The sequence below is a fragment of the Carya illinoinensis genome, chromosome 11 (assembly GCF_018687715.1).
Source record: "Carya illinoinensis cultivar Pawnee chromosome 11, C.illinoinensisPawnee_v1, whole genome shotgun sequence".
Lineage (NCBI taxonomy): Eukaryota > Viridiplantae > Streptophyta > Magnoliopsida > Fagales > Juglandaceae > Carya > Carya illinoinensis.
Window position 1 is genome coordinate 28,434,509 of NC_056762.1, and position 25,215 is coordinate 28,459,723.

At 36.6% G+C, this 25,215-nt stretch overlaps 2 protein-coding genes across 3 annotated transcripts; one reads left to right on the forward strand and one right to left on the reverse strand.

The window, feature by feature from the left end:
- The first annotated feature begins 11,691 nt into the window (after positions 1-11,691).
- Positions 11,692-12,277, forward strand: LOC122280649. The gene has a single exon (XM_043091627.1). It carries the CDS (start codon positions 11,738-11,740, stop codon positions 12,035-12,037), a length of 300 nt encoding a protein of 99 aa, XP_042947561.1. The 5' UTR covers positions 11,692-11,737; the 3' UTR covers positions 12,038-12,277.
- Positions 12,278-14,673: 2,396 nt separating this feature from the next.
- Positions 14,674-17,251, reverse strand: LOC122280529 (vacuolar protein sorting-associated protein 55 homolog). 2 transcript variants are annotated; one of them, XM_043091470.1, is made up of 5 exons: positions 16,973-17,251; positions 16,118-16,255; positions 15,953-15,992; positions 15,225-15,309; positions 14,674-15,108 (listed from the first exon to the last, which is right to left on the reverse strand). In XM_043091470.1, exons 2-5 carry the CDS (start codon positions 16,217-16,219, stop codon positions 14,916-14,918), a joined length of 420 nt encoding a protein of 139 aa, XP_042947404.1. In that variant the 5' UTR covers positions 16,220-16,255; positions 16,973-17,251; the 3' UTR covers positions 14,674-14,915. The 2 variants fall into 2 exon arrangements, with proteins under 2 accessions (XP_042947404.1, XP_042947405.1); XM_043091471.1 differs by having other exon boundaries at positions 16,118-16,270.
- Between the last annotated feature and the right edge of the window lie 7,964 nt (positions 17,252-25,215).

Genomic DNA, 25,215 nt, shown 5'->3' on the forward strand with positions numbered 1-25,215 from the left:
TAAATTATAAATAGCCTAATATAAATTGGAGATTAAAAAATAAACTTGTAGTTTGAAAAAATAAAAAAATAAAAATAAAGGCCGAAATGCCAACTGCTATGGGCCGGTACAGGCCAAAATATCTGCTGGTACAACTGGTATTTGAACCGATACGAAATAGGTAATATTTATGTACATGCCAGTATGGTACCAAATTTAAAACACGATCTGTAGCGGTACGAAATTTAAAACACTGCATGTAGCTCAAAGCCTTATTATTTTCTGTTTACTTAATTTAATGTAGACATTTTTACATTGTAAAGCTTCTAGTTAATGTATATAGTATGAATATCTCAAATGCGTTATTTATAGATATACAAGGCTTCGTTTAAAATTTAAAAAGATTCACATATAAAAAATGAACATTACTTATTTTTCAAAAATTTCGAATAAAAGTTTTTCCTTTTTATAATTATCAAATACAATATCATTTACTTTTCAAAATTTTCTAACCAAATTTTCTACTTTTCATATATGACAACAAAAGTATTTTTTTTTTTCAAAATTTTTCACTAAAAGTTATCCTTTTTGCAATTGTAAAAAATAGCATCAACTACTTTCAAAATTTTTAAATAAAAGTTTTTTTCTTTTTACAATTATCAAAAAGAGTATCAATCACTTTTTAAAATTTTCAAACCTACCATGCACATATGAGAGATGACAATCAATTATCTTTCAAATTTTCAAAATTCAAACTTTTAATCATATTATGCACATCTGATATATGACAATCAATTATTTTTTAAAAATTCAAATTTTCAAATATATCATAAACATATGAAAAATGCAATTTAATGCTCTATGAGAAAAGATTCTTTTTTAACCTTAATCATATTTCGAGTTTTGAAAGAGATATACAAAATTTACTTTAAGAGATTTATCTGTAAGCTTGTTTCCTTTCTTGCTCATATTTTATACGTTGATGTGTTTGACTCCATTATTTATATAACTTGAACTTGAGACTCATTTAAACTTGAACTTATTTGTTATTATCAAAATTCATATGTTAGTATATAATTAAATGATACTTGAAACTTTGGGTTTGACACTCTCATTCACTGTCATGGATATACTTACAGATGCTGTACAACCAAACTGGACTGCCGTTGGGGGCTCCAAACCATACTGATCGAAACTCGAATCATCACAGTGGATCGTGAATGACTTTTTTCCCCTTCAGACCTATTGTGCGATTTTTTAGCATTAACAGATGGCGCCATATATGGAATTCGACTAATTTTATACACCGAAAGTAGGAGAATGAAGATTTCCTGGCTTCAAAGACACCATTGGACAAACAAATAAATTTCCCTCAACTCCTTACCTATCATCATTTTTTACCACATTATTTTGGATAAAAGGAAGGAATGGGTGAGATACAATTTCTTGCCCATTCCATCAGAAGATGATTGTTCAATCACTTAAGCACTTAAGCACAATGTGCATACGAGATAAGTACCCCTTGTGCACGAAAGACATAGTAGATTAAGGATTATGGTAGTGCACAGTGCACGTACAGCACACACCCACTTGTGCATGGCATGCACAACGGCGGGTTGGCTGCCCGTTGCCCCTCACAAGCAACAACCCCGCTTGCCGAAGACCATGCCATTGGATTGTCGAAAGGGACTAGCGAAGATTACCCCCTTGTTCATGCCATGCAATGTCTATGGGCTTACAAGATCCATCTCACTAGCCACAAGGGGGCATGGGGAAGCCACTCGGCCAACATTGGGGTCGCTAGTGATTTCTATCTTTGATACGTCTTCTCCGTTATCGAAAAGTCATGGCTATCCAAACACCCATATCCGAGGCACACTTGATCGAGATGCTCACCGTGGCGGGCATGTAAAGCCTACCAACACAATCCTAGCAAACGTGCTTGACTCTTAGATGAAGTCGCGGACAGCATCTCTCGCTAGTTCCCAGCCGTCGAGCACCTAGAGGTTGGTGGGTTGCAACCTGCTAGCTGCTGATGGGCTACTAAGTTCACAAGTAGCCACAACTAGATGCACCATCAATTTTTGCTGCTAGCGTATTGACCCTCAAAGACAGAGAATGCTAGTGGGACCTTTCCCGCTGGCCCCATCAATTCCCTCATTTGCTACAATGAGTAACTCAGCCTAAGCCTCCCTCGACCACCTGGAGTTACTCGACCATGTCTTCCTCAACCATTACACGAACATAGGTCCCACAACCATCCTCATTGACAACTATCAAAGCATCCTGGCCACATACATCTCGGCCTGAGCTGTAAGTTGCTCGGCCATGCATGTGGGCAAACCGTCTCAAGAATATCAAGCTCTTGTTCAAATCAACACCTGGATACTAGTTTCTCCTTCCTCTGCTTCTAATGTAATCAGTTGCAGGTGAGTGTTTCAAACAAAATTAAGATCCGATGGTCCCATTGAAAGAAGAAAAGTGAGGCTTGTGGCTAAGGGATTTCATCAACAAATCAATATTGACTATACTGAAACCTTTAACCCAGTGGTAAAGCCCTCAACTATTCGGTTAGTTCTCTTAATTGCAACTGCTCGTGGATGGTGCCTTAGAAAAATTGAAATACAGAATGCTTTCCTTCAAGGTAAGCTTTCTGAAACAATTTTTATGCAACAACCGCAAGGTCTTGTTGATCCATTGAGGCCTCATTTTGTTTGCAAATTGAACAAAGCCATTTACAGCCTTAAGCAGGCTCCCCGAGCATGGTTCTTGGAACTGAGTTCTTGGTTGTTTCATTATGGCTTTTATGCATCAAAGGGTGATCCTTCCCTTTTCATTATGCACACGTTCTTAGCTTGCATGTTTATTCTTGTGTATATCGATGATATGATCATTACATCTTCATCATCAATTGCTATTGATAGCCTCATCACATCTCTTAGTCAAGCCTTCCCAGTTCAAGACTTAGGCAGATTATCATATTTCCTTAGTTTTGAACTTGAATATCTTTCAGATGGTATCCTTATAAGCCAACGAAAATATATCTCAAATTTGTTGGAAAAGACCAATATGAGTGCTACCAATCTCATCTCTTCACCCATGTCAGCTTCAACAAAGCCTTCCGAATTTGATTCTCCACCTTTTGAAGATATCACATTATTCAGAAGCATTGTTGACAATTTACAGTACCTCTCATTAACAAGACCAAATGTCTCCTTTGTTATAAATAAAGTACGCTAATTTATGCATGAAGCCAAACTCTCTCATTGGACTGCAGTAAAAATAATTCTTCGTTACCTAAAGTCCACAATCAATTTTGGTCTATTTCTCTCAAAACAATCCTCATTCACATTGCATGCATACTTTGATGTAGATTAGGCAGGGTGCCTAAATGACAGGAGATCTATAGGTGGCTTCTGTATATTTCTGGGCAATCATCCTATTTCATGGAGTTTGAGAAAGCAACATACTATTGCACGGTCCAATATTGAGGCCAAGTACAAATCCTTGGCTAATGCCACTGCTGAACTTATTTGGTTGCAAACTTTGAGAAAAGAGCTTGGTTTCTCTCTTTCATAGCCCCCTGTTTTGTGGTGTGACAATCTAGGGGCAACATATCTCACCTTTTATCCTGTGTATCACTCTCTTACAAAGCACATGTATATAGATTTTCATTTTGTGAGACATAGATTGGCTGCCAAAATCTTACAAGTTCAATTCTGCAATAGCAAAAGATCAAAGTGCATATGTGTTTACTAAACCATTGGTGTTTGATAGATTTTCCATTCTTAGATCTAGTCTTCATGTGCTTGGCATCCCACTTGACTCGAGGGGTCGTATTAACCTAAATCAAGATAAGGCTACTCAAAAAACCAAGAAGCAGCAAAAGCCACCACAGCAAAATTAAAAATTCTAGAATTACTACTTTTTCTATTTCTAGAATGATTAGGTTGTAACAAACTTTATTCCTTTTTGTACTGTTTACTGTATTCCTTATGCCTTTATACTGTGCACAAAGGCATTATGTAATTCATGATCAATGAAATGAATATTCTGGAAAAATACCTTGCTCTCAATTTGGTAGTGGTAATTATTTAAGTGAAGATCAATATTTGCTTGGTACTATTGTGGGGAAATTCAGAGAAGTTAAAAATTTTAAGTAAGCAATGCTCCTATGCTAGACTTTGCAAAAAAACTGATTGAAATTGATTTTATGAAAAAAATTACATATTTTGTTATAAGAACAATCTCAAATTTTTTCAACACTATTTTTTGTAGTTGAATAAGAAAATAAAATATTTCTATCATGACTGGTGCATAAAGGAGCATTCTTTGTACTCTGTTGTAATATGATATTGCTTCTGAAAACCCTATGGTATAACATTCTACTTTTGCTTCTATTCTAGCCTTATAATAGGTGTAAAATTGTAGACTCTGCTATTTTGTTGGTACCAACATCTCTATTTTTGGGTGCATCCACTTTGGAGATAAAGTGGTTTTCTTCGGGAGTCTTTATTGTGTGCACACTTAGCGCGCCTAGTTTAAACGGGGGAGATTTCACTTATATTTCTAACCAGTTGTCTATCGGGGCTTTCACAACCCTGTCACAAGAGTTAAACATGGTATTTGTTATGTTATGATATTGTATTAGTTATGCTTATGTCAAATGTCTTTTGTCTATATTATTATTGTAATAAAATGTTTTAGATAATACTATTGCTATTTTTTAAGGTTGTTAGTTTTTGTATTCTGTAATTGATTCAAGCTTACACACTAGTATATTTTTATTGCTTACTGAGTTGGTGGTCTTACTCGTTTGCTTCCATCGTTTTTTCGGATGATTTTTTATAGTTGTGAAGTTGGAATAGATAAGACACGAAAAATTAGATGAGAAAGATGAGATAAGTGTCAGGTAACATAAGTGGATTAGTCTGAGTTAAGAGAAACATTGTCAATGTTTAGTTTATTTTGTTTGAAAGAATTCTTTAAACATTTAATTTTAGAGGATTTTTGTATTTGAATTTTTATTATTATGGATTTCAAGTTAAATGATTCATCCCGTGTACAGGGCAGGATATGTTTCATTACCTGAAATCATATGTTCATAATTGTTTTAAATCTAGTAGTTTTGCTTTTGATTGAAGATTTTTCTAGGAAAACATTTTCATCTCTTGCCTTATTTAGAAAGGGCAAAAAAAGCTATTAGTTAAAAATGGCTAGTGAGTTCATAAAAAAAAATTATGTACAAAAAGTGGAAGGTGACTTATTCCTTTCAAAGGCAATTAAGGTTTCGTTTAATAAAAGTTGAATAAAAATATTATAAAATTAAAATATTGTTAAAATATAATTTTTATTTTGATATTTGAAAAAGTTGAATTTTTCTTTTTTTGTTGAAGTTTAGGTACGTTGTAATTATTAGATAAAAAAATAAAAATTTAAAATTGAAAAGTGTTTTTGTTTTTGGTATTTGGATGTTAAGATGAAACTATCTTGCAATTCAAATGGTGCCTAAGGAGATGCATGAGAAATGAAATGAAATGAGAACTTTGTGAATAGTAGTAAAAAAGTTTGAGTTAAGTATTTTTTTTTTTAATCAACAATACTTCCCTCTCATTCATTTATAATTGAAACATGGTCATTACAAGTCATCTATTTGTTTACAATTAAATTGATCTAAGTAGGCCCACCTTCAATCTAGCAACTTTCTCCCTCTATCTGCAAAACTCTCTTAGCTAACGCATGAGCAATACTATTCCTTTCTCTGAAAATAAAACTAAACTTCCAATCTGATCTCTTAGTCAAAGCACCTTTGATATTATCGATAAGCTGCCCCACCTAAACATCAATAGGAGTCTTGTTATTGATCATTAATCAACTTTTGTGCATCTCCTTCAAAGATCACATTCCTGGGATTCAATTCATAGACCAATTCTATAGCCCTCCATGTTGCATAAGCTTCAGCTAGCTTAGGACTTCCTATATATGCTTCGAGGCTCATAATGATATCAGAGTTCACCCTTATGATTCCTTGCAACAACTCCCAAGCCCTCATGTTATTTGCTTTATCCATAGCAGTATCAAAATTTAATTTTGTAAAACCTTTAGTTGGAGGCTGCCATCTAGTATCCCTTCTTCTTAAAGTTCATGTTTCCTGTTGTTCCTCTACATCCTCATCTGATTCTTGAAAAGCTATCATATTTGATAAAGCTCTTTGTATTACTATGCTTGGACCCTCAAATTACTTTCAAACATTGTTTTATTCCTTCTAAACCATAGTCCTTTGAAGATGGTAGTAAATTCTTCTAACTGAGACTTCTAAAAGCATTTCTGTAACCTTCTCCATAATTGGAAAAACTCGATCTCCTCACAGCTTCACTTCTACAGACTACTTTTCTTCTCAACCCACACATCACTTGCTACTGGGCATGACCAAAGAACATGTGCAATTATTTCTTCTTCCCTGCAGAAAATTGGACATATAGAATCTTCCACTATCTTTTTTTTTTTTTTTTTTTTTTTGAACAAGTTTTCCTTTGTAGGTAAAATAGAGTTCAAAGCTTTTCATAGAAATTGCTTAGCTAAGTTTGGAATATTTAATTTCTAAATCCCTTCCCAAATCAACTCTATGACTGTTTATTTAAGCTCTCACCATGACTTTCTTTTTCTTTACTTATCCCTACGTGATAAGAACTTCGAACTAAAAACTTCCCATATTTTGTATAACCCCAAATGACCTTGTTTTCATCCCAATTTTTGCTCAGTGGTATACTGCATATTTGGATGGCTTCCTCTTTGCTAAAAATACTAAAGAAGCTTCTCATTCCATCTATTATGGTCTTCTAACACCAGATCATTTATTGTAGAAGTAGCTTCCAAGATGTTCACTGGGGATCTTATAGAGAAAATGGTAGATTGAGGAAGCCACTTCTGATTCCAGATCTAAATTTTCTCGCCATTGTCCACTCTCCACACCATTTCTGTTTTTAACAAAGCATGAGCTGCCAATAAGCTCCTCCACATAAATGATGGTTTATAGCCCAATTGTGCTGATATAAATTGAAAGTTACTATAATATTTTTCTTGGAATACTCTTGCTGCCAAACTATTAGGATTTTGCTATAACATCCATCCTTGCTTAGTTAACATGGTCCTATTAAATACTTCAATGTCTCGAAAACCCACTCCACCCTCTCTTTTGTTTTCACCCAACCTACTCTACTTCTTCTAGTGAATACCTTTCCCTCTTTCTTGATGTTCCACCAAAACTTTGATAGCAGATCATTAATCTCAAGACACAATCTTCTTGGCAACAGAAACACATCCATCATATATGTAGGAATTGATTGTAACATAGCTTTTATAAGCACCTATGTTCCTGCTGTTGATAAAAAAGCATTCTTTCGGCTATTAATTTTCTATCATAATCTATTTTTAATGCATTTAAAAGTCTGGTACTTCTATTTTTCCACCATAGTTGGTAGTCTAAGATACTTGTCATAGTCCCCACAAGTAACAACCCCAATGTTTTCTAATATTCCCTTTTTCATAATGCCACTAGTGTTTGAACTGAACAATATAGATGGTTTTTTTTTTTTTTTTTGTTTCTATTGAGAGCTTGCCCTAACACTTCTTCATATAGCTTCAATATATCATGAATCCTCTTCCGGTCCTCCCTGTTGGCTTTACGAAAAATCACTCAGTTATTTGCAAATAGCATATGAGTAATTTTAGTTATACCCCTTATAGCAGTCACTCCACCCATACTCACTTTTTTATCTGGTTGCTTAGTAGAGAACAAAGGCCTTTTGTTTACATTATAAATAGGTAAGGATATAGTAGATCTCCTTCTCTCAAGCCTTTTGTTCGAAAAAACCTCTCACCAGCCTTCCCATTAACCACAACTGAATATGAGACAGTTTCCACACACTGCATAATAAGTTGAATCCACTTTTCATTGAACCCCATCTTTCTCATTATTGATTTTAAGTATAGCCACTATATTCTATTATAGGCTTTCGACATGTCCAGTTTCAATGCCATGTTGCCAACTCTTTCTATTTTTCTAGTCTTCATTCTATGCAGTAGTTCAAAAGCAACCATTACAGTACATTACATAAAGATATAGGTCTATATTCATTTATAGAGAATGGAACACTAGTCTTAGACACAAGAACTATATTAGTATGATTTAGCCAAATAGGCATACATCCACCATTCAGGAACTCTAGAACTGCCTCTCACACCGTTGATCCCACTAGCTCCACTGCTGTTGGAAGAATCATGCTCCAAAACCATCTGGTCTTGAAGATTTGAATGGTCCCATATGCTTCAGTGCTTCATGGATTTCAACCATCATAAAAGGAGTTCAAGAGACGAACCTCCTTGGGTAGAGTTTGTGTGATGACCCGCTTTTAAATGTATTTTCACTTAATGGTTGTTTTTAATTTAATTAATATATTGGTTTGTTTATTTTAAATTAATGTATTTAAATTGGTTTTTAATTTATTTGCTATTGTGTTTAATTTATTTAGTCGTTTTACAGTTTTTAATATCGTTTTCGGCGAATAGGTTTTTGGTTTCCGGAGTGAGGATTAGACCTCATTTCTTTCTTTTCTCTTTTTCATTTTCCCTTTTTCCTTTTTCTTTTCTTCTTTTCTTTCCTTTCTTTCTTTTTCTTCTTTTTCCTTCCCAGTTTCTCTCTCCCCGCGCAACTCTTCTTCCTTTTCTCCTTACCGTTGCCGCCCCTTTGACTGCCTGATGTGCCGCCGTCCTGCCGTCGTGTGGTGCACCACCCCCACCATTCTCTTCCCCTCCCACCAGAAATCATCCCCACCAATTTTCAGAACTATCGAACCAGCCGTTAGCCGCCACTAGCCCCTGGAAGTCACGATACCTGCTCTATTTTTCCCCTGTCGCCGGTTGCTTTCCAGCCCAGAACCGCCGCTCGCCAGCAGCGTGACCTACACCACCCACCCATTTTTCTTCCCCTCTCATTGGTGAATATCCCCACCAAGTTTCACCTCCATTCGAGCCACCGTTAGCCACCACGAGCTCATCCAAGCCACACGGTTTTTTACAGATTCCGGAATAGTTGCACCACCTCCGACCACCATTTTTTCACAGCTTCTGCTTCTACCTCTTGCCGACCTAAACCACCCATTTCTGGCCTCGATCCGTTGCCGGAGTAGCTCCCACGAGCTCAACTCCGATTTGAGCTTTCTCCGCTTCCCCCGCCATTTCCACCGCCACCCACGGCTAAAACTTATTTCCACTAGTTTCATAAATATCTCAAGACCATTTCCTATCACTTTCGTGCCTTGGTTTGTTCTCGTTCAAAAGTGGGTAATTTATTACCCACGACAACAGTGTAAATTATACTGTTGCGTTACTTTTCTTCTTCCGTTTGTAACGCTGCGAGTTTTCGAAAAATACCACATAGCGCTGTAAATATTTTTCAAACTATACTTTTAGATTTAAATGTATTATGCTCTTACACTATTTATTTATCTGCTGGTTGGTTGATTCCAGACTGAGTCCAAGGAGTTCGGGGGTCGGATGGATTGATGACGGAATGCTTGGTTTTAGTTGTTTGTGATTGCTTGGTTATTTTTGCCATGAGGCGTGTGTTACATATTGCATACATGTGCATTTTATTTTAAGTGAGAAAATCCTATTTTGTTGGCGTAAATAGATTTTCGGATGCGTGTGTCTCACAAGCCTAAGCTGGGATGTGTTATTATTTCGGTGGAGTTCCTCTGGTCACTCGGGAGCTTAATATACTGAGTGATGTCCCCTGAGTTGTCGCTGGGCGACGACAGGAGCGGGGGCTAGAGGATGTTTGGCTACGAACGCGCTGGGCGCGGAACTGGGCATTGCTCTACGCACCGACTCTGTAGCCCTTCGCTGGCGAGGGCTAGAGGATGCTTGGCTACGAACGCGCGAGGTGCAGAACTGGGTATCGCTCGTTTAAGTGTCACATGCGTGGTCGTTACCTGCAGTGTGGCACAGGAGTCAGGGTGTGCGGATGACCCCTAAGGGAGGTCATGGTACATACGGATTAATTGGTTAATGGTTTGAGTTGGATATGGGCCAAATGTGACTTTTGGCGGGATATTTGGAAAAGTTATGTTTTTGGGCCAAAGGGGATTTTTGGCCTGCGTGGAAAAATTATGGTTTTATGAGACATGTGCATTGCATTTTTCATGCATGTTGTTTGAGTTAATATGTTTTTATCTAGTAGTGTTTTGATTTTTACTTACCTGCGACACTATTTTTGATTCCATAGATTTTAATGCAGAGTTTGAGGAGGAGGATGAGGCTGAGCCCGGGGATGCAGCTCCGCCGGAGTTCCGAGTTGAAGTTAATATCTTGTTGTTGCTTTGAATAATATTTGTGTTATGTAATATTTTATTATATATGTTTTAAACAGTTTTGTATTAAACTAAGAAAATTTCTGGTATTTAGTTATATGACTTTCGTTATTCACTGCGTTTTCTTTTACACATTTGTTGCTTTTATACACAATTGACACTCGTCGATAGGGTGGTGACCCGTGTTGTCATCATCCGGACGTCTCGATTTTTCCGTGTCCATGCGTGGGGATTTGGGAGCGTCACAATTTGACGACGTATGAAGGCAACAAGTTTGTTTCTTTTCAGTCACAAAAGTCAAATATGAAAAATTTGGACAATTTCAATGATCCAGTGTGTGTGGCTAGAAGAGCTACCGAAAATGGTGGTGTGTGAGGACCATGTGCAGTTGTGAGTGGCGTGTGAAGACCACGCTCGGTGATTTCTGTAAAATCGCCACTATCTTCCAAATGATTGGCACCCTGAGAGTCTTTTTGTGCCATGCATGTCTCTCGAGAGTTGTTGGAAAACTGTAGAACTGACTTTTCAACATCGAAGGAAGAAAATAAACTAAGAAATCAAGAAAATAGATGAGATGAGTTAAAAGACATTTTGTATCAAAACCTCCTCTCAGGTCTCTCCGAATTGTCCCTTAAAGGTTTTAACTATGAGTTAAGTATTTATTAAATTTTGAAAAATGAGAAAGAAAAACTTGAATAAAAAATAGTATAAAGTTAAAGTATTATTATAATATAATTTTTATTTTGAAATGAGAAAAAATTGAATTATTTTTTGTTTGAAAATTTTAAAAAATTGTAATGATTAAATTGAAAATATTTACATTTGAATGATATTTAGAAAAAAAAAAAAAAAAAAAAGAGATGAGAGGATATATGTTTCCAAACATCTCCACATTTCCGCTTCTTGTTTTAAGCTTTTCCTTCCACCTAAACAAGCTTAAAGGTTATTAGATTAGATTTTTTTTATTTTTCTCCCGCTTTCATGCTTTCTCTTTCCAAGGCTACATTCCTTCACTCTTATTTACATCGACTCTAAAATATTTTATTATTGCAAATAAATAATTATTTCTAATTTTCTAGAGTATATTAATACAATGAGTATGAATCGAAGTATTAATATATAAATTCATAAAAATATAGTCATGGTTTTTAATGCAATCAAACACCAGAAATTTATTTCCGTATCAATTTCAATGTTTCAACCAAATAAAAAAAAAAAACAATAATTCTGACAAAAAATCAATAAATTATTTTCATTTTACAGTCTTATTTTCCTCGTTCTAGATCTATACAAAAAGGGTATTTACGTCATTGGATTAAAAACCCAACACCCAAAATCGTATTAAACCCACTAGCGCCGAAACCCTCCGCTTATCTGGTCGGTGAGCCATGGGTCTTCTCTCTTGGTTCAGAGGCAAGCCCCAGCAAGAGCAACCCAAACCCGAATCCAAAACCAAACCCCCAGAGAATCCCAGCTCGAAACCCGCCGAAGTTCCCGGCATGCACGGCGCCGTCGAGGTCCCCAGACCCACAGACATAACGGTCTTCGAGTTCGGGTCCGTTGCCGCCACAGCCGACAAGGTCACTCTCGCTGGTTACTGCCCCGTCTCCGACGAGCTCGAGCCCTGCCGCTGGGAGATCCTTCCTGCGAGCGCTTCCGACGCGCCCCAGTTTCGCGTGGTGTTCTGAGAGAGACACAGACACAGGCTCCAAACTGAAACTGAGAGAGACCCTTTTGTGGGTTTGTTTATCATATCTGAAATTCAAGAGGATTCTGAATATAATCCTATTAAACATGGACGTTTGCTACTTCTCTTTATTTACTTCTGTTCATGAGTGTATGGTTAAGCTATGTGATTGAAGAATGTAGCGGGATTAAAATTTTCACTAGAACATGGCTTATAATGCATATTTTTAGTTCTATTCAAATCGTTTTTGCCGTCAAATTTTATTCTTGGTTTCTTTTTCTTTTTGTGCTTCGTAGAGCTAGGATCGCTGCTTTGTTTACATAATTACTCAATAGATTTTAACTTGAAAGGGGGTTTTGCTTTAAATTTTGTGCCTTTCTGGTTGAAAAATGTAACTGCAAGAAATTTGGTTAGCTCAGAGGCATTTTATGCACTTTAGCTGGAAACGATTTGCGGGCTCTTGGTTACGAGTTTCTTGGATCCATTTGTTTCACTGGAAAGATGATGTGTTGTGAATTTTCTTTTGCAGTTGTTTTGTATAACTTGGATAATTTGACATTGAGATTCTTGTTTGCTATACCTTAAATATATGGATTTGCACGTGGTTTCATCAAACTGTTAATTTTTTATGGGGAGATTATTATTAAGTGTAAAACAGTTGACGTATGATCAAGATTTTGCGATCTGCCATTATTATTATGGTAACTGAGATTGTTGACTTAGGGCAGTGGTTTTAGACCCCACAAGTTGAATGGTTATAACTTATGATGGCAAACATAAATGATGTATGCGTCAATGTAATCACAAGTTCCAAATTAGGAGTGACACAGCAACAGTTGAAATATCGTACAGTTTTGGGCCTTTGGCACTCCATACCCACGACCTCGAGTTAGAAGTGTTGCAACTCCTTGGTTCTTGGCTGCTTTATAAGCTTAATGTGGCCTGATGTTCAAGTTTTATCTGTATTGCTTCTGTGATTCTTCTCAGGTTCGTGGATGTGATGGTAATGATGAAAATTTTAATCGGTTTTGGTTCTGAATTTTAATCTTCTTAATGATGGAGCGATACTTGAGCTACTATTAGTAAAGCGGCCTAGGGTATTCTGCAAAGAGTTCAGGGGTCACTGGAACTTGGTAGGAGAGTGGGCTAGTTTTACGACATGGCATAGTTAATATTGTAGGAGACAACTTCGTATGGGGGACCCTCGAGCTTTACTTGAACTTGAACTACATGTGTATGTTAATCGGGTCAAGCTCGCTTGTTCACGACTCAGCCCGACTCGACTCAATTGCAAACAATTAGGATTATGAACTTATAATCTTAAAATAATATCATCACACAGGCTGAACCGGTTTCACCTAGATAACGCCCTCCAATAGAAATGTGACATTTTAGACAACACAAATTAACAAGTGTGTGACCGCACTGTAGAGGAACAAAACTTTTTTTTCATCCCGTAAACCTTTCAATCCCTCCCTCTCTCCTCTCTCTCCCAAGAAACCCACGAGAAACGAAACCGACACTCCCTCCCTGCCTCTCTCTCTTCTCTCTCCCAGGAAACCCTTTTTTTTCTTATCTTATCCTCGTTGTTGATTTGGGGAGCATACATCAGATTTGAGAATATCTTCTAACCCTGATTTCGTGGCCAGAATTTTTGGTGCTTGATAATCTACTCATTTGGCCTTTTTTTATTTAAAAAATATTATCTGGTGTCTTCTCCCTCACGCCTAGCTGAGCTGATGTTCTTCCAAAAAAATAATTATTGTGAAAACATAAACTTTTAAGCTATATTTCTTCTAAAGTAATAATTAATCAGATTTAAGAATATCTTCTAACCTCAATTTCATGCCCAGGTTTTTTGGTGCTTGATAATATTTTCATTTGGTTTTTTTTTTTTAATCTGATCTGGAAGTGTTTAGTGCCATTTTACAGTGTTTGTTTAGTGTTGGGTTCGTGCCATAGGAGCTCCTGCGCCGGTACACACGTTCTCTCTAATTTTTCGTTTAATAACATGCGGTGCGCCTCATGTAATTTTTGTGTGGGTTGCTGATGTGTCAGTATTTTACTTGTGGCCGTTAATTGCTTGAAACGGGATTGCCGTTCTAAAGAGTTTCTGTAATCTTAAATCTATGATTGAGTCAATTCCATGATTATAAGTTCATCCCATGACCGGAATAGGGTTGGGTTATAGAAGATTGACTACCTCTATAATAGTAATAATGATTTTATGATAACTCAGCTAGGATATACTGATTTTAGTATTTGTAATGTTCATAACATTGATACAGTAGTACTATCGGTGGTGATTGCAATGGGATCGCTTTCCATAATGGCAGTTTTGCAACTTCCTACCATCCCAAATTCAAACAGCAAGCTCAGACAACATTTTAATAACAACCTCGGCTCACTGATATTATGAATGCATGAATTTAGCTCTCACTTTAAATTATAATCAGTAGTGAGATTGCCATTCCAGGCAAGCCACCCACAAAATAATTGGTCAGGTTAGCATCTAGATTCAACTGAATCCAATCTATGCTTGTACTCTTGGGAATAAAGAAAAGAACTGATACAAACAGTCCATCGCCAAAACCAACCATTTTGAAGCAGGTGCTTTTGTAATGGAATAGCACAATCTGGGACAAAGGTCCAAAGGATAGCCTTCTTGTTTCAATACTTAAATCAGAGATTCTTTGCAACAAAATGTTTCAAAACATATCTATTCTGATAAATGCACTCATAAATGGACAAAAAAATATCACTCACTGTAAAGCGACAAATATGTAGCTAAATAAAATGAGAAACAAAAATCCCCAGAAATGGAACTAAACTGATATTTCTTTACACAAATTGAGCAAGGGCTCCCGGAGAGCCATATCTCAAAGCGCACTGTAATCCTCTTCAGCACTCATCCGAATGTAAAACATGATCGATAATACAAATATGAAAAAGGATGAGAGCTCCATTGCCAGGGCTCCCCAACCAATGACACCAGCATGCTTTAGTATTACTGGTATGGCAATGCTTCCAATAGCTGAAGCTCCAGTCAAGAATTTTGTCGCATTCACCCAGCTATTTCATCACCAAATAAGAAGCAAGAATAATTTAAACAGTTAATTCAATTCTTCATTTGAAATTCAAGAAAATGGCAAAATAAATTTCTGGTCAGATTTTAAGAAAGGACTTGCCCGCTCTCAGATTCAGAAAATAGAGAACTACTATCAGATCCCGCCAAAAACAGCAAAGGCATGGGAAGAAGCACATACATCAATACTGCAAGATAAAAATGTGAAAATGTTACTCTTGGGACCAACATTTATATAGAAGAAATCTCAGCTAATTCTTTGGTTACATCCCACTCGTGGCAACATTAATCCAATTGAAGAATTGAAATGTAAACAATGCACTCGCTTGTTAGGGGCAAGGAAGAATTACTCCCCCACCCCCAAAAAAAAAAAATCATATCAAAGTGTGCAGCAAGAAAAAATTACCGAACTGATCCATGAAATCAAGACATGCAAGTTATGAGCAACAACAGTTGGCACGAATCTGCTTCTGCATACATACAAACAGTTGTGTGCATGTAATACAGTATCTAATTCAATCCTAGAAAATTTAACCTATACCACACAGGATCATATATTTTTAGTTGAATTCGACCACCAATTAGTTATTATGCCCAAGGAATTCAGGTAAAACTAAAACCATCAAGCTACGAAGTATCTAACATAAACTGGATTGAGCCCTTAAGTTACAACAATCTCCCTCCCCACTCCCCACTTCCCCTCCCGTGAAAAAAAGAAAAACCCTATATTTGTAGTTAAAAACCTACTAAGAAGCGCCAAAGTGGTACAACTCATATGGAGAATGTATCGATGCAATTCTAACATCAAAGGGCAAAAGCTTTAGTCTTTACCTGTTAGCATCGGCCACCAATTGTTGTACAAAGCACATGCCTGAAGCATCACACATTATACGTAAGAAAAACGGTAAATAGACTTGGGCACAACAACTTTTTTGCGTCAGTTTATATTAATAATCCAAATATGATAAAAAAAAAAAAAAAAAAGACTATACTTACCAAAATTTGCAATACAATTCCTCCAGAGACCAATATTGCCAACAAAGCAAGTTTGCCACTCTGCAAGCAGGCGCGCAGATAACCTGGTAAGTCCGGCATCATCAAAACTTGCCTACCTCACCTCATAAAGAAGAACAACTGTAACAGAACACGCTATTAAAGAAGATTTTTAAGAAGCAGATCTATGAGTAGCAAAGAAAAAGGATAAATTATTCAGTAAACTCGTGTAAACCAGAAAAGGGAGTTTTAGTTGCATGAGGTTGACATAGAGATTATTCCCCAATGGTAAATAAATCCTTCAAGGTGTTTAATTGCATATATCGGTGTTCAATTGAAGATACAACAAAGCAGAGAATCTTAAAAAAAAAACGGCAAAGAGTTCTAACATTCAAATGTCGAAAAAGAAAATTAGCTACAAGATAAAGTATACGAATCCACACACTTCCTTTAGATTAACACAATGCCAAAAATATGAGAAAATACACCAAAAAAATCTAGCTTACAAAACTAAACACGTAATCAAGGGAAAGGACGAGTCAATTAATTTGGATCTGAACAGCAGAAATCATCAAAGTAATAGTTTGGTTTTTTTTTATTTATTTATTTTGGAGGGGGGGGGGGTGTTGGAGATGGGGGGGCGGGGATCTTCACCGCAATTCCAACATAAACAACGTTATTTCAACTTAATCCGGTCGCCCGAATCATGTAACTCTCTGTCAACGCTGAATTATGGCGGAAACTACACCTAATAGTAACAATCTCCCCGTTATCATATAGATTATATGACCAATAAAGGCACAATCAGAGTTAAAAAAAAAAAAAACAAAACGAAAATTTTGAGGAATGCGAGCGTACCGGAATCGGATGAGCGGAGGTCCGATGGGCTTTCGGGGGAAGGGAGTGTTTGGAATGGGGCCCAAGACTCCGAAGATACTAAAACACGGCCGTGGAATATACCAGACAGCGTCAGCGTTTATGGCTTTTTTGGGTACAGCTACAAAAGACAGCAAGAAGAGGTGGTGGACAACCTGATTTACAGGCAATTTTGTCAACGGTACGGGTGAGGTCCATCATCCTCAAAGGACCTCTCCCATGTTAGCGCACCGGCAAAATCACAAGGGCATCGTATTTCGAACGACATGTTTGGATGTTTTGAGTATTTCATTGATTTAAATTAAAATATTTTATTAAATTTTATAAAATAAAAAATAAAATAAAAATATTATATAATTAAAATTTTTTTTGTATATAATTTTTAATTTTTTTTATTTTACATTTGTGAATGTTTTATTGACTGTTTTTATTTCGTTTTAATGTTTGTAAAAATTATATTAATTTTTGTATTAGAATAATAATTAGACGAAGAAGTTGAAAATTTAAAATTAAAAGATATTTTATATTTGAGTGATATTTAAGAACGAAATTATGATAATTTTTGATAAATGACATCCAAACATGCCATGATGTTTCTTAAAGTTTCAATATTAATATATTTAATCCTATTAAACCTAGTTTTAAGTTTGATTAATGTCAAATATAATTTTAAAATATGCAAGTCCTGCAACTTGTTGGATTTCATTTTAATAAGTATTTCTAACAATAATTTTAATATTTGAGATATTCTTAATATTATAGTATTTAAAAGGTATTTTAAGGTACTTTTTTGGAACATTTTATTTTGATTCTTTTGAAAATAAGATTTTAGGATTCTTTGATTTTATTTTATTTATTGATTTATTTATTTGTTGCTTTTGGGGTTAGTATTATCTTTACATGGGTCCAAGTCTCCAAGAGATTTCGTTAGATAATAATAATGACTGTTTGGAATAGTGGGGATTTGGATACTTGATTAGGATTAGGAGGATGGGCAATCTGAACCTTGTTCCGAGTTTGGCGTAGCGGTCGGTCAATTCGTCAAATGATAATTTATTACCGTCATAGAGAATTATTCCATGTTGCAAAGTTGGCCTTTCCCTCTCTCTCTCTTCACGTGATACCTACACATTAATAAGCCACCTAGAGAAATGCCATGAAACTCTCTCTAAACCATCCATGTAAAATATAGCTAAGATGTGTTAAAAAGGGGCTGCATTGCATTCGCATAGGTAGTCAAAAATAACAATGAGCTACATTGCGATTATATGTCTATCTGCCATTGTAGCTTATCTAAACAATGAAATAATAGACTTGGACTCCTAGAAAAACCTGGAGAAATTTTGGTGCATAGAACCGCGTGCATGGTTAGCAAAAATAAATAAATAATAAAATTATTTTTCAAAAAAATACTAGTATATTGTCTGGATTTGGCTTCTCATTTTGACCGTTCATATATTTAATTTTTTTAAATTTTTTTCTCTACTTAATTATTAAAAAAATTACTTTTTGTATATTGATATATTTTTTTATTTTTTAAAAATATTTAAAATATTAAAATATATAAAAAATAAAAAAAATTAAGAAGAAAAATATGTGCTAGTGGGGACGCCCATGCTAGCACCAGTCTTATTTCCTAGTTTAACCAAAGTTATAATAATCAATTTAATGTCGGACTTGTCTAAAATAAGTTAGTTAAAATATCTCTTTTTCACATTGACCAGTATATGTAAGACAACTGTGACATACTGTCATGAAAATACCGTGATTTATTTATTTATATATTATTTTGTAAACTCGAGCTCATTATATTATTATAATTTATAGGTTAAGCATCATTTGCACTTTGGACTATATTATTTGCATTTTTTGGTATATAATTTTGGGTGTATATCGTTCAAATCCTAAGATTAGTATCATATCTGATATAAATAAATAAATAAATATATATATATATATATATATATTATATTTTGTACAAAACCAATCTTCCATCATATCTGTAATATTCATGCATTACATCTCCCTTCTCTCAAGATGGTACTCATAAACAGAGTTGGCCCTTCCTCTATCCATACCCTCTCTTCTTTACACACAAAGCATGCTTTGTTAACATATGTGCAACCATGTTCCCCTCCCTTCAAGTAAATTGTACCTTCCAATCCATCTCCCTTCTAAATTGGTAATGGTCGAGCCATTATCAAGTCCAAAATTTAAAAAGTTGAGGTTTTGACTAAAATCAAACCAAAACTAAAACTAATGGAGACATTAATCCATGTTGGACTATTCATCCTAAATCTAAAATAATAATATTATATTATATATTTTAATACTAATTTTTTATTTTTTTGTTTTTAATATTTTACAAATACATTTCATATATTAATTAATAATTTGATTTTTACTTAAAATTATCTATTATTTTTTTTCTCAACCTAATTATCCAACAAACACATTTGGAAATATTTTTAGAGTAAAATATTGTTTGGAGATTAATAGTAGCTAACCAAATTTGGAGAAATAAATAGAATTACTATATGTCAAAAGTAAAGCCATAGAGTTTTGACTATGCCAATGTAGATCAGTTTTGCTCAAGTTAGTCAAAATTTGACTTGACACTGGCATTTGGTTAGGCCAATGTCAGTGCTCTAAGAGCCTCTTTAGATCTTCAACAATATGACCATACCATGACAAAACTTTTGTAACAGCCTACCAAAAATTTAATAGATGAGTTTCTTTAGACTTTAAGAACCTCATAAAAACTTTCAAAGTTTTAATGAATTAATCAATTGCGTAGGATTTAGTCTATCAATTTAATCAATTTTGCTACTCATTTGTCAGAAAAGGCTATTTTATTTATTTGAGGTATTTAAAAGGGTTAGAATGAAAAACAATATACTTTATTAGACTTAAAGAAATATTTGAATTTTTATGACAAAATAAAACAAATTTCGATTTCCAAAATAACTTTTGCGTTGAGTTTTTCGAGACACTTCAGAGTCTGAGTTTTTATAAACAATTTGCACTTTGAGGTTGGTATTATTATTTAGGATTTTATAGTACAAAATTTATTTTCACTTTTTTGGGATGAATAATAGCCTCAGTGATGGTACCTAAACTAGTATTTTTAAAATCATAATGTGAAATGTTTAAATTAAATTAGAGATGTTTTATTTAGACATTTAAAAATATTTTAACTATATTTGATGAATATTATTGAACACTTAGTATTAAGAGGAATTATGAGATAGAAAATGTGAAAGAAATCAAATTTTTGGATCAATGATAAAAAATATAGAGCAACTAGATGAAAATTTTCGTCTATAAAAGGTGGGTACAACAGTCGTTCTACGAAGGTTGGTCCTTCTCTGTCTCTCTCTCCCGCGAGTTTGAGATAGAGTAAGGTTTTCAGTCCCCTTGCTCGTGCAAGGTGGTTTGGTCTTCCCTTTTGGGAGTATTGTCCATTATCACTCGCTTTTCATACTCTTTGAACCTGTAATATGGAGGAGGAGGATCTCGCCAAAAGGTGGGAGAGACTGAACCTGTCTTCGACTGAAAGTGAAGTCTTCAAGTTCCGTTCTGCAAGATCATCAGAGGAAGCTACACGTAGCAAACATTGCATTGTTGGAGGAGTGTTGTCCGAAAAAGGAATAAATAGTGAGGCTTTCAGAGTCACCATGTCGAATATCTGGAGACTGGAGGGATGGGTGAAGTTCAAAGAATTAGGGGACTTTAAATTCTTAATCGAATTTCAGTTTCTTGGTGATAAAGAAAAAGTTTTAGGGGGCCGGCCATGGTTTTTTGATAGAAACCTTGTATCCTTCCTAGAATTTGATGAAGATGTTCTTTTAAATGACATCCAGTTCCGTTTTGAACCCTTCTGGATTCAACTTCACGGCCTTCCTTAGGGAGCAATGACAGAGGAAGTGGGTAGACAGTTGGGCTCCTCAGTTGGCCATGTCATTAGAGTCGATGCAGACTCAGATGGGGTGGCATGGGGGAAATGTATGAGAATACGAGTTGCAGTGGACTTACACAAACCCCTTCTACGTGGTAAATGGATGGAACTGAATAACTTAAAACACTGGATCGCCATAAAATATGAAAGATTACAGTCATTTTGTTTTCACTGTGGCATATTGGCTCACAAAGGGAAAAGATGTACTCAACAGAGGGGACCTATATCTGGCGTTGATCCTAAGATCCTGCAATTTGGCCCTTGGATTCGGGCTCAGCCTATGAACTCTAAGATTTTTGATGGCAGGCAGTATGGAGGCAAGTCTGGTGGTCCAAATCAACAGCATTGGCAGCACACTGATTCCTTAAAAGGGCAAGAAGGTGAAACTAATCTGAAACAGACAGTAGGTGAGGAGGAAGACACTAATTCTATTGGAAATAAATTTAAGGAAGCAACTGGTTTGTCAATGCCTGGCAAGGACCTTTCTTTTGAGTCTCTGATCGCACCTATGGTGGAGGCTGTTACCTCTAACAGTCAACTTCCAACTGCCAAGGAGCTGGCCTCTCCTGTAATTAATACAGCCTCACCTGAATCTAATAGGGATCTGATACAATGAAGAAGTATTTAAGCCAAGCATCACGGGAGCAGTGACTCGGCAAAGAGGGGCCACCTGGAAAAGAAAGGCTAGAGCGGTAAATCATTCTTTCTCTTTGGTCACAACTCCTAAAAGAAGGGGCAATAAGAAAAGGGAAATGGTCTCCAGTTAGACACGGATAATAAAGTGAAAAAACATAAAGACTCCCATGAATTATCAGCATTTAGTGACAATACTATCCTGGTGGAGGCTGTGGAGCAGCCCCACCTTAAGCAATGATTGGCCTCAGCTGGAACTGTAGGGGGTTTGGGAACCCCCGTACAGTTCCAGAATTAAACCTCCTAGTGAGGTCTAAGTACCCCGACTTCATATTCTTAATGGAAACCAAATGTGGTAGGAAGAGGGTTGAGGAAGTGAGGAACAATCTTCATTTTGACAGTAGTTTTGTGGTGGGAAGTAGAGGCCTCAGTGGGGGCTTAGCTTTTTTATGGAATAGCAGTGTGGACTTCTCTTTAGAAAACTTCTCACATAATCATATCTCAATGGTCCTCACTGAAGAGGGGAGCCCCCAACAGATTTTGGTTACTGGTTTTTATGGCTTCCCTGAAACATCAAGGAGAGGGGAAAGCTGGAGCCTGTTGAGGTTGATCAAACCAAGGGAGGACAAACCATGGCTTTGTTTGGGAGATTTCAACGAGATATTGCATCACCATGAAAAGATGGGAGCAGCCAGCAGACCATATCCACAGATGGAAGCATTCAGAATGTCTATGGACTGGTGTGGCCTGAGTGACCTTGGTTTTGAAGGATCAAAATTCACCTGGTGCAACAATAGAGAGGGTGATCAGTTCACTAAAGAAAGACTGGATCGTGCTATGGGTAATTTGATGTGGTCTGACCTGTTCTGTGAATGCAACATCAACGTTCTTGCTGCCCAAACTTCTGACCACAGCCCATTACTGGTTATTGCTACAAAGAGAGGTATGAGGCCTTCAAGTTTTGAGACAAGAAGGAAGAAGATTTTCAAATTTGAAGCAAGCTGGAATGTACATGAAGCATGCAACAACATTGTTCAATCTACTTGGTCTTCCCAGGATATAGCTCAGGGCCAAAAAATGAATTTAATCATGAGGAAACTAAATAGATGCAGGGAGTCTTTAAAGCTTTGGAGCTCGAGCCTTGGGAAAAAACAGAGGGACATACAAGGACAACTAAAGCTACTTTTGAAGATGCAAGACTCAAATAAGGGCTCTAACTTAGCAACCATAAAGGTGCTACAGAAGGAAATTGATAAATCTCTTGAGGAAGAGAACCTGAGGTGGCAACAGAGAGCAAAACAACTGTGGTTGAGAGATGGTGACAGAAATTCTAAATTCTTCCATAAATGTGCCAATCAGAGGAGGAAGAACAATGGGATTCATAAGCTTATGAGGACTGATGAAAGCTTTACAACAGACATGAGAGAGATTTCTGGTTTGTTTTCTCAGTACTACCAAGAACTCTTTACATCATCAAATCCAAGGGGAATTGAGGCATGTTTGAACCAGGTCCATCCTCGAATAGATAGGGAGATGAATGCCAACCTAACCAAACAGTTTTCAGCTGAAGAGGTAAAGTTTGCTCTGTTCCATATGAATCCCATGGGGTCTCCAAGACCAGATGGATACCCTGCTTTGTTCTACCAATCACACTGGGATATTGTAGGAGCTGACCTCACTGATGCTGTCTTGGAAATATTAAATGGGGATGGTAATATTGCAGCTATTAATGATACTTTCATAGTTCTAATCCCAAAAATCAGAAATCCCCAAACTGTTCTGGATTTTAGGCCCATCTCACTTTGCAATGTCATTTATAAGGTGGTGTCCAAAGTTCTCTCGAATAGGCTTAAACTGATTCTTCCTAATATTATTGCACCTACCCAAAGTGCTTTTATTCCTAGCAGGATGATCATGGACAATGTTATAGTGGCTTTCGAAACTCTTCATGCAATGTCAACCAAAGGCAAAGGGAAGCAAGGATATATGGCTATAAAGCTTGACATGAGCAAGGCCTATGATAGAGTGGAGTGGGCTTTCTTGAGAAGGGTCATGGGTAAGATGGGCTTCAGCAACAGATGGATTAACTTGGTCATGCAGTGTGTAACTACGGTATCCTATTCTCTCCTTATTAATGGTAGTTCTCATTGCAAGTTTAGTCCAACTAGAGGAATCAGACAGGGAGATCCCCTCTCCCCCTATCTTTTTATCCTGGTGGCTGAGGTGCTTAGTAGCTTAATGAATCATGCTGAAAGTATCAAGTTGATTCATGGATTTCCTATTTCCAGGGGGAAGCTTAGCATTAATCACCTATTTTTTGCTGATGATAGCTTGATTTTCTGTAAGCCAATGCAGGAGAGTGGTCATCTATCCATGTTTTGCTGAACCTTTATGAAGAAGCCTCGGGTCAGAAACTTAACAAGACCAAAACCTCTATCTTCTTCAGTCCCAACACAAAGCCAGTTGCAAGAGAATACATTTTGAATCTTGCTGGAACTAGGGCCTCCTCAAGCTATGATAAGTATCTTGGATTACCAGCTCTCATTGGTAGATCTAAGCATGCTGCATTTAAGGATATCATTGATAGGATCAGAGGAAGAACCAGTAACTGGAAAAACAAGTTTCTCTCTCAGGCAGGGAAGGAAATACTTCTTAAGGCTGTGATTCAAGCCCTTCCCACTTATTGCATGGGAGTCTTCAAACTACCTAAATCCATTTTGAATGAAATAAACAAAGTTATGCACCATTACTGGTGGGGCCATCTACAAAATGAAAAAAGGGTGCACTGGGTATCTTGGGGTCAGATGGGAAGATCGAAATCTGCAGGTGGCTTGGGCTTTAGAGACCTTGAGAGTTTTAATTTAGCTCTTTTAGCTTAGCAAGGGTGGAGAATTATCCAACAGCCCAATTCCCTTGCTGCACAGGTCCTAAAATTGAAATATTTCCCAAGTGTTGATTTCATTCAAGCCAAAGTGGGTCATAGGCCTTCATTTATATGGAGAAGTCTCTGTGCTGCTAAGGGACTGATAGAAAAAGGCTCCATATGGCGCATTGGTGATGGTCAAAACACCAAAATATAGAAAGATAGGTGGCTGCCACAACCTACAAGCTATCGAATCCAATCACCTGTACATATTCTGCTGGAGGATGATAAAGTGGCTAGACTCATAAACCAAGCAACTAGGCAGTGGGATAGAGGCTTGATAACAGAAGTTTTTGGCTTTGAGTTAGCAGCAGTGATCCAGAGAATTCCCTTAAGCTCATTTGGTGCTATGGATAAACTAATCTGGTTGGGATCCAAAGATGGCTCTTTCACTGTTAAGAGTGCCTATCACCTTCAGAAGGAGCTTTTTGCACAGCTCAAGGGACAGTCTTCTAGAGGGTTGCTGAGGCAGAGAGACTGGACTGGTTTGTGGTATCTGCAGGTCCCTAATGCTACCAAATCTTTCTTGTGGCGTGCATGCTTAGAAGCTCTCCCTACAAAACTCAACCTCTTCAGGAAAAAGATTGTGGACTCCCCTATATGTCCTATCTGTTGCTCGGAAGAGGAAACTACCACTCATGCTCTCTGGAACTGCACCTCTGCCATGGATGTTTGGAGTCAAAGCCATATGTTTTTCCAAAAAAGCTCTTT